Below are 9,647 nucleotides of genomic sequence, written 5' to 3'. Positions count from 1 at the left end.
TTGAGAGGATCCTTTTGAACTTATGGTCTTCGAAAAACTTGCTTACTTTGCTGCCGATGAAATGTTTTCCATTGTCACACATGATCTCGGCCAGCATTCTGAACCGGCATATTATATGGTCCCAGATGAAATCGATGACTTCCTTCTCCCTGACTTTCTCAAATTCCTGGGCTTCCACCCATTTAGAAAAATAGTCAGTCATAAACAATATAAATTGAGCCTTACCGGGTGCCCATAGAAGGGGGCCGACGATGTACATCCCCCATTTCATGAACAATGAGGGTGACAAGACCGAATGTAGCAGCTCCCCAGGCTGGTGAATCATCGGAGCATGCCTTTGACATTCGTCACATTTTCGTACGAATTCCTTCGCGTCCTTTTCCATGTCGATCCAGTAGTAGCCGACTCTGACTATTTTTGAACTAACGACTCGATGCCCGAATTATTTTCGTAGGTGCTTTCGTGGATTTCTCTCAGAATATACTCGATATCTCCTGGTCCTAGACATATTGTGAGTGGACCATTGAACATTCTCCGGAATAGGGTACCGTCCTCAGACATGCTGAACCGGGCTGCCATCGTGCGCAAAGTTCCTTGGGATCTGAAGGTAATTTTCCGATCTTTAGATACTATATATACTTATTTATCCAGTCCAAGTTAGGCTTGTTGAGTTTATCTCGGTATGACCTTCTTCCATTATCGATCTCATGAGTTGTATGACCGCTTTCGAACTGAACTCATCATTTTCTACCGATGATCCCAAGTTAGCGAGCCTCACTGTTTTGGTCCCGAGGTACGTGTTGTAAAGTCCACTCCTTAAACCGATGTAATGTTACCTGGAGTTTATCCAGGTATCTTTGCATTCATTCCTCTCTGACTTCAAACTTCCCATTAACTTGGTTCACCACAAGGAGGGAGTCACACTTGGCTTCGATCACTTCTGCCCCAAAGCTTTTATCCAGTTTAAATTTCACTATAGCTTTTGAGTTGGTGATTGCGAACTCTAGTTTTCCCAAGAGGAAGGAGCATTTGGCTACTTTTCAGAGTACGGTGGCTAAGACTCAGATTGTAAGGTTATCCCAAGTGAGACACTCGCGACTCAACATTTACTCTTAGTGATGGACGTCGACATCATGATAAAGAGGAAGAATAAGGTGGTTCGGAGTCGCCCGAGCATTAGGTGGGGTGCCTTGACAAAGGATAAATCTCATGTGCTGGAGGCGAGGTTGTTGGCTTTGGGGACCTTGAGGAGTAGTGGTATTGCAAGCGGTATGTGGACTATGATTGCGAACTGTATAAGGGAAGCGGTGAGAGAGGTGTTAGGGGTCTTGAAGGGTTACTCGGGCAGTCACAGGGGCGACTGGTGGTGGAACGTCAAGGTCCAAGGAAAGGTGGAAAAAAAGAAAGCGGCATACCAGATGTTAGTGGAGAGTACATACGATGAGGAGAGGCGGTGGAACATAGATAGTTATAAGGAATCTAGGAGGGTGGTTAAGGTAGTGGTCACAGAAGCTAAGAATGCATCGTTTGGTTGCCTATAGGAAGAGCTGGGGGACAAAGGCGGGGAAAAGAAGCTGTTCCGGCTAGCCAAGGCGAGAGAGAGGACGGCTCATGATTTAGACCAAGTGAGGTGCATCATGGACGAGGAAGGCAGAGTGTTGATGGAAGACACTCAGATTAAGCAGAGATGGTAGACGTACTTTATAAGCTGCTGAATGACGAAGGGGACAAAGACATTGTGCTAGGTGAATTGGAACACTCCGAGAGTCACCATGATTTTAGCTATTGTGGGTGCATTAAGGTCGAGGGGGTCGTGGGGGCTATGCATAAGATGAGCTGGGGCAGAGTGACCGAGCTAGACGAAATTCCGATAGAATTTTGGAGGTATGTAGGTAGAGTAGGATTGGAGTGGTTAGCTCGGTTGTTTGATGTTATTTTCTAGACCAAGGAGATGCCAGAGGACTGGAGGTGGAGTACGATGATTCCTCTATACAGGAACAAAGGCGATATCCAGAATTGTAACAACTATAGGGGCATCAAGTTACTGAGTCATACCATGAAAGTGTGGGAGAGGGTAGTGGAAGTGAGGGCGAGAAGGCTAGTATCAAATAATCAGTTTGGGTCCATGCATGGTCATTTTACCACGGAAGCTATCCATCTTATTCGGAGGTTGGTTGAACTGTACAGGGATAGGAAGAAGGATTTGCATATGGTGTTTATTGACTTGGAAAAAGCATACGACAAAATCCCTAGGGAAGTTCTTTAGAAATGCATGGAGGTGAAAGGAGTTCCGGTGGCTTATATTATAGTGATTAAGGACATATACGATGGAGCTAAGACTCGGGTTAGGAAAATGGGGGTGACTCGGAGCATTTTTTGGCTGTTATGGGGTTACACCAAGGATCTGCCCTCAGCACGTTCTTATTTGCTCGGCGATGGACACACTGATAAACCGAATTCAGGGGGAGGTGCAATGGTGTATGTTATTCGCTGATGATATAGTTCTGATTGATGAGACACAAGGCAGTGTTAACGAGAGGTTGGAGGTTTGGAGACAGACCCTTGAGTCTTCAAGCTGAGCAGGGCTAAGAAAAAATACATGGAGTGCAAGTTCAGCAGCGTGTCAGGAGAAACGGACATGGACGTGAGGCTTACCTCTCAAGTCATCCCCAAGAAAGGGAGCTTCAAGTACCTGGGGTCGGTTATCCAGGGGGATGGGGAGATTGATGAGGATGTCACACACCGTATAGGTGCCTCGAGAACTTAAAGGTAAGTTCTATAGAGCGGTGGTTAGGCCGACCATGTTGTATGGTGTAGAGTGTTGGCTAGTTAAAAACTCCCATATCCAGAAGATGAATGTTGCATAAATGAGGATGCTGAGTTGGATGTGCGGGCACACTCAGCTAGATAAGATTAGGAATGAAGATATCCGGGTGAAGGTGGGCGTGGCTCCCATAGAAGACAAGATGCGAGAATCTAGGCTTAGATGGTTTGGGCACATGTAGAGGAGAAGCCTGGATGCTCCGGTTAGGAGGTGTGAATGGCTGACCGCGACACGTATGGGGAGGGGTAGAGGACGACCTAAGAAATATTAGGGAGAGGTGATCAAGCAGGACATGGTACGACTACAGATTTCTGAGGACATGGCCCTTGATAGGAAGTTCTGGAGGTCGAGCATTAGGGTTGTAGGTTAGGAGATAGGAGGCTAGTCTAAAATTGTTTTGTTTTAGGTTGCTAGTGGCTCCAGTTATGTCCTTAGTACTTCATTAGGGTTGTAGGTTAGGTTGTAGGAAGCTAGTTTGGAAGTGTTTTGTCTTCAGATTTTAGTGGATCTTGTTGTGTCCATATTATTCATCGCGTCTGTAGTACTATGCCATTGTAGCTGCTTAGTGTTATTACTTTTCTCTTCCTTTTCAGGTTATTACGTTGCTGGTGTTAGATTTCTGGATTTCGTTGCTGTTACTGCTACATTATCACGTTTTTATCTTATTGTGCCGATGGTCTATCAGAAACAGCCTCTCTACTTCTCTGGAGTAGGGGTAAGGTCTGCGTACACATTATCCTCGCCAGACCCCATTTGTGGGAACGCCGCAATTGTGAATAAGAGAGTTCGTAATTTCAGTATCTGCATCTGGATAAAAATAAGGGATTTCATGATTTATTTTCATTTTATTCCATTTTTATGCCTAGGCTTTGTGGGAGACGATTTTTGAAGAGAACTTTCTTTCGAACATCAATTCTTAGTAACTTTAACATGCTTTTGATCAATTTCCATTTTTTCATAGATTTTCATCCTTAAATCTAAGATTTTGTAGAGTAGAAATAAGGTTTTTGGGTAGAAATTTTGGATTTTATATTTTAGAGATTTAGACCTTGAATTGAAGTCGAATCTCGAAACAAATCACATATTTGGACTTGGGGAAGAATGGGTAATATTTTGGAATTCGACCAAGTGGACTCGGGTTGACTTTTCTAAATATATCAAAGATTGGACCTTTTTTACACAAGGGTAGTTTCTAAATCTTGTTTTGACTTTTTTGAGTATTAATTAGTTAGATCGAGTGGTTTTGAGGCGTGTCCTAAAGGAAAAGTTATTTTGGAAGGTTGAATTGTTCCGAAAAGAGGAAAGTGTCTTATAGCTTATTTGGCCAAGCTTCTCACCATGCAAAAGTGCTTTTTGTTGTTTTCAAAAAGTGCTTTTTTCCTCAATTTGAGATGTTTGGCCAAGATGTTTTTTGGGAAAAAAAGGCTTTTGGCTAGAAGCAGAAGCTGTTTTGAAGAAGGAGAAAGAAGTTGCTTCTCTCTAGAAGCAGAAGCAGTTTTGACTTTACTTCCTATCAAAAATACCCTTTGCAAAATATTATATATACGAAAATAACCTTACTTAGTTTAAACTATTAAGTAATATTTTAGATAGCTTGGCATGTATCCAGACTTGATTTCATTCTCGTAGTTTGCTCGTGTACTTGTGTCACCTAGTCTTGGGGGTGTACTGTGTTGGCCGTGTTAAGGCCGTGCTTGGGTTTTTTCATATACTATTACTGTTTTGAGATTATTTCTGTTTGCTATTATTATATATATCCATTTAATAATAAAACAAACTTTATTTGTTGATTATAAGTTGGCTTGCTTAGAAAGTTTGACTAGGCGGCATCACAGCCTTTAGGTGGTATTTTGGATCGTAAAAAGTTGGTATCGGAGCTCTATGTTATGTAGGTCTCACGATTCACGAGAAGGTCTAGTAGAGTCTTGTGGATTAGTATGGAGACGACTTATCCGGAGTTTAAAACCTTGCCTTTCTATTCTCTCGTAGATGGTGAGAACATGTTCATCGGGAGCAGTTGGGCAAGCACTAGCCCCTCAGGCTAGGGCAGTGAGAGGCCTTTGTTGAGTAAGAGGTAGGGCCCGTGCTACAGTTACAGCCCCTGCTAGGGCAGCCACTCTAGAGCCACCAATTGCAAAGTGAAAGAAGGTGTTTGATCAGGGTGAGCCAGTTGGACCAGCTCCGGTCTCGGAGGGGTTTATTGCTACCCCTGTACTTCTGGATGCTCTGGATCGTTTGGTTGGCCTTGTGCTGAGTCTAGAAAAGAACAGACTACTTCCTATGGCACCGGCTACTTCTCAGGCTAGGGGAGGGGCACAGACTCCTGCTACTCACTCTCCTGAGTAGGTGGTTGTTTATCAGATACCAGGAGTAGTACCGGTTAGGGGACATCATCCTGCAATTTTGTTAGGCCGATAGTGGAGGCTGCTATGTTCGAGGAGAAGAATAAAAGGTTTGATTGGTTTAGAAATATGGGTCCTCTACGTTATGATGGTGTTCCTTTGGCAGATGCACAATATTTCTTACATGGTTGTGAAGATTCTACAAAATCTTGTTATGGTGGACTCCAATGGGGTCGCATTCACTACTTTCAGCTTCAGGGGCCAGCCAAGAGGTGGTGGCAGTCATATGAGTGTAGCAGACCAGCAGGGTCACTTTCGCTCACTTGGAGTCAGTTCTCACATATATTCTTAGAGAAGTTCCTTCCACTCACTAAGAGGGAGGAGATGTGTGGTCAGTTCAAGCACCTTTAGTAGGGTCGCATATCTGTGATGTAGTATGAGACCAGATTCATAGAGTTACCCCATCGTGCAGCTTTTCTAATCCCTACCGAGGTTCAGAAGATGAGGAGATTCATGGATGGGATGAATTTTGGTATTAAGATTTCTATGGCTAAGGAGGCGGAGATTAGTACTACATTTCTTTAGGTTATGTACGTAGAGAATAGTATTGAGTGCATTCGGGGTCAAGGTAGGGAGGCTATGGTGGCAAGGGTAAAGAAGCCCCTATATTCTGGCGGTTTCAGTGGTACCTGGTCCAAAGGTAGGGATCATTCTAGGAGTGGCCATCCTATCAAGCTAGTTCTTTCAGCTTATCAGCCCACTCGTGGTGCTCGAGTTCGGTCTTCATTCAGTGCATTAACAGCACAAAGTTCCTACTGAGCTTCTTCAACTCAGGGTTCTTCTAGTGGGTACTCAGGTTATCAGAGGCAGCCTCAGGTTCAACATATATTCTCTACTCAAGGTTTTTTTGAGTTTGGAAAGGTAGGGCATATCAAGGGGGATTTCCCCAGATGTTGTATGGGTATCGCACAACTAGGTTCTTAGGCAGTGATTCCAGTTGCAATTGTTGCACTACCAGCCCCACCAGCTAGAGGTGGAGATCAGGCAGTCAGGGGTCATCCTATAGGCGAAGGCCAATCAGGTAGAGGTCAGGCCCGCTAATGCATTTTTGGGTAGGCTCGAGGCGGAGGCCTCTGATGCGGTCATTAAATGTATTATTTTGGCCTATCACATGGATGCATCAGTTCTATGTGATCCTAGTTCTACATGTTACTATGTGTCATCGTACTTAGAATCGCATTTGGATTTTCCATGTAGTTCTCTTGATATTCATGTTCGTGTATCTATACATGTTGGTGACTCTATTGTGGTGCATAATGTATATCAGTCTATTGTGGTTACCTTTGCCGGCTTTGAGACCAATGTTGATCTTTTTTTGCTTAGTATGGAGGATTTTAATATGATCATGGGTATGGATTGGTTATCTCCATATCATGTTATTCTTGATTATCAGGCTAAAGTCGTGACATTGGCTATCCCAGTTTTGCCAAGGTGGGAATGGAAAGGTTCTCTTGGGTATACTTCTAGTATGGTTGTTTCATTTCTAAAGGCTCAGCGAATGGTTAAGAAAGGGTGTCTGGAGTACTTAGCCTCTGTGAGGGATGTTAGTGTTGATACTCCAACCGTCAAGTTAGTTCATGTAGTGAGAGAGTTTCTAGACATGTTTTAGTAGACCTACCGGGTATGCCACCCGATAGGGAAATTGATTTTGATATTGATTTGGTGATGGACACTCAGCCCATATCTATTCCACCGTATCGCATAACTCCAACAAAGTTGAAGGAATTGAAGGAACAATTGGAAGAGTTGTTGGATAAGGTGTTCATCAGGCCTAGTGCTTCACCTTGGGGTGTGCCGGTGTTGTTTGTTAAGGAGAAGGATGGGTCTATGAGAATGTGTATTGACTATCAAAAATTGAACAAGGTGACAATCAATAACAAGTATCCATTGCCACGTATTGATAATTTGTTTGGCTAGCTTCATGGCGCTAGGGTGTTCTCAAACATTGATTTGAAACTGGGAAATCACCAGTTAAAGATAAGGGCTTCGAACATTCCCAAGACGGCTTTCAAGACTCGTTACGGACATTATGAGTTTCTTGTGATGTCTTTTGGCTTGACTAATACCTCAGTAGCCTTCATACATTTGATGAACAATGTGTTCCAGCCTTATTTGGATTTTTTCATCATTATATTCATTGATGATATCTTGGTGTATTCCCATAGTGCTGAGGAGTACGAGCAACATTTGATGATTGTACTTCAGATTTTAAGGGATAAGAATTTGTATGTTACATTCTCCAAGTGTGAGTTTTGGTTGGACTCGGTGGCATTCTTAGGCAATGTAATGTCTAGTGATGGGATCAAGGTTGACCTCAAGAAGATTGAGGCAGCTCAGGGTTGCCCAAACTTTCTACCGCTACTAAGACCATGATTTTCTTAGGCTTGTATGGGTATTATCTCCACTTATTGGAGGGGTTTTCATCTATTTCAGCCCCATTAACTCAATTGACGTAGAAGGGCACTCCATTCTTGGTGGTCAGACTAGTGTGAGGAGAGCTTTCAGAAGCTCAAGCCGGCATTGACTGCAACTTTAATTTTTGTACTGCCCTCAGGATCGGGGTCGTACACAATCTATTGTGATACTTTGAGGGTTGGTCTTAGATATGTATTAATGCAGAACGGTAGGGTGATTGCCTATGAATCGCGCCAACTTAAGCCCCATGAGAAGAACTATCTGGTGCACGATTTGGAGTTAGCTGTTATTGTACACGCGCTCAAAAATTTGGAGGCATTAGTTATAATGCATGTCTTGTGAAGTGTATACATATCTTCAGAGTCTCTGATCATGCCCAACTATGCCTTGTAAAAAGGACTAAGCGGTCGCTGCAAATATAACCCGGTTCAAGTCCGGAGTCGAATCCCACAGGGAACTAACCTATTTACTACAACTTTAAATAATGCTAATGATAAGCTCAGACAACTTCCGGATGCAAGAGTTTTATGAATAATCAGTGAAATTTATTTAGCTAAGGAAAAATGACAATAAAATTAGCAATAATCAAGACTAAAATTGAATTCAAGGGTAAAGGGATCTAGGGCTACTGATTTCTTGGATTGGCGGATTAATTCTTAACTCTTTAGCTATAATCTCGCTGTAGTACTCTTTGAGGATTATGAGTTCCGGGCTACCGTAATTATCTCTCGATCAATTACGATAATTTACTAGAAGCATTCTCTCGAACTACTCTAGTTAACAATTTATGCAACTCAGAATTATCCCACCAAAGCTTCGTTATTTCTAACCCCACTTTTAAATTCAAGTAATTAATCTCTTAACTTACCCAAAAGTGGTGTTGTTCAACAACAATCTAACCAAGTGTTCTTTCTCAAGCAACACAAGGTAACTAGACACGATTAATCAAGGGCCCTTTCAATTAACCACAATACAATACGTGGTTGAACAATCATAAAACAAACATGGCTCAATTATAACAAAATAGAGTCAAGACTTCATCCAACAATTGGTTCCATCAACCCTAGATAATAGATTTAGCTACTCATACTAATGGAAAACAAATCACTAAAATAATTTGTAATCAACAAATAGAAGTATGAAGAAGAATATGAAAAACTCTTAGGAAATTATCCGTCTTTTCTCCCTTGTTCTTGCCACTAAAATCTTCTAAAACTAGCTATGTCTTACTTATGGGCGAGTTTAGGCTTCATATAGGTTTAGGTTAGTCGCCTAGGAAATTACATAATTAACCCTGTGTGTTTGGCTTTCATCCGCCGCCCGCGCCGCGGATTCAACCGCGGATCCGACCGCTGATTTCCACTGCCTCATTGCCTTGAGTTCGCGGGCCAATTCGCGGCCCACTTTGCGGTCGCGCACCTAGAGGGGTCATCTCACTTACTTTTCTCGCTCCTTTTCGACCGGGATAACCTTCGATTGGCCTTTCATACTCCATGTTGACTCTAAAACACTCGTTAGCTCCCTCCTAGCTCGGAGTAGCTCCTGCAAAGCATCAAATTCTTAATTAGAGCATTTTATTATCTTTTAGCATTCAAATATCAATAAAGTCTGGCTAAATTAGAGTGTAAATAGTGTCTAAATTGCTTAAATATAGCCTACTATCAACACCCCACACCTAAACTATTACATATCCGCACATGCGACTCCAGAAGTGCTTATGCGAAACCGCTTTTGCGAAGCTGCTTCTGCGAGTTTCACGTCGCACCTGCGAATGGTTGCGCATCTGCACCTTGGTTTCCGCTTCTGCGTGAGCGCACCTACGTGCTTATGTCTGCAGGTGCGGTTATGCCAGGATTTAGCAGGCCAATTCCGGGCAGCTACTGCTTTGGTTTGTTCCAACACCCCAACTTCTTAATTCAACTCCAACAAATCTGAAACTTGACAGATTAGTCAAAAATAATATACTAAGCTATCCTAAAAAAGAAAATTTCATAAATGATCGAAAA

The 9,647-nt window shown here is 42.7% G+C and overlaps 1 protein-coding gene across 1 annotated transcript; it reads left to right on the top strand.

Annotated features, from left to right (window-relative positions):
- Positions 1-1,118: 1,118 nt before the first annotated feature.
- LOC142163912 (uncharacterized) lies at positions 1,119-1,694 on the top strand. Its single transcript, XM_075221063.1, has 2 exons — positions 1,119-1,496; positions 1,542-1,694. The coding sequence occupies exons 1-2, from the start codon at positions 1,119-1,121 to the stop codon at positions 1,692-1,694; spliced, it is 531 nt and encodes a 176-aa protein (XP_075077164.1).
- Positions 1,695-9,647: the final 7,953 nt, after the last annotated feature.

This window comes from Nicotiana tabacum, chromosome 9 (assembly GCF_000715075.1).
Source record: "Nicotiana tabacum cultivar K326 chromosome 9, ASM71507v2, whole genome shotgun sequence".
NCBI lineage: Eukaryota > Viridiplantae > Streptophyta > Magnoliopsida > Solanales > Solanaceae > Nicotiana > Nicotiana tabacum.
The sequence above is the reverse complement of the archived record's forward strand: the minus strand, read 5'-3'. Positions and strand labels throughout refer to the sequence as shown.

What these genes read in the sequence shown, in the direction of transcription:
- LOC142163912 (XM_075221063.1), top strand. Translation starts at nt 1,119, where the DNA reads ATGGACGTCGACATCATGATAAAGAGGAAGAATAAGGTGGTTCGGAGT. An exon ending in AATCTAGGAGGGTGGTTAAG is followed by an intron (nt 1,497 to 1,541) that starts GTAGTGGTCACA and finishes GGTTGCCTATAG; the next exon opens with GAAGAGCTGGGGGACAAAGG.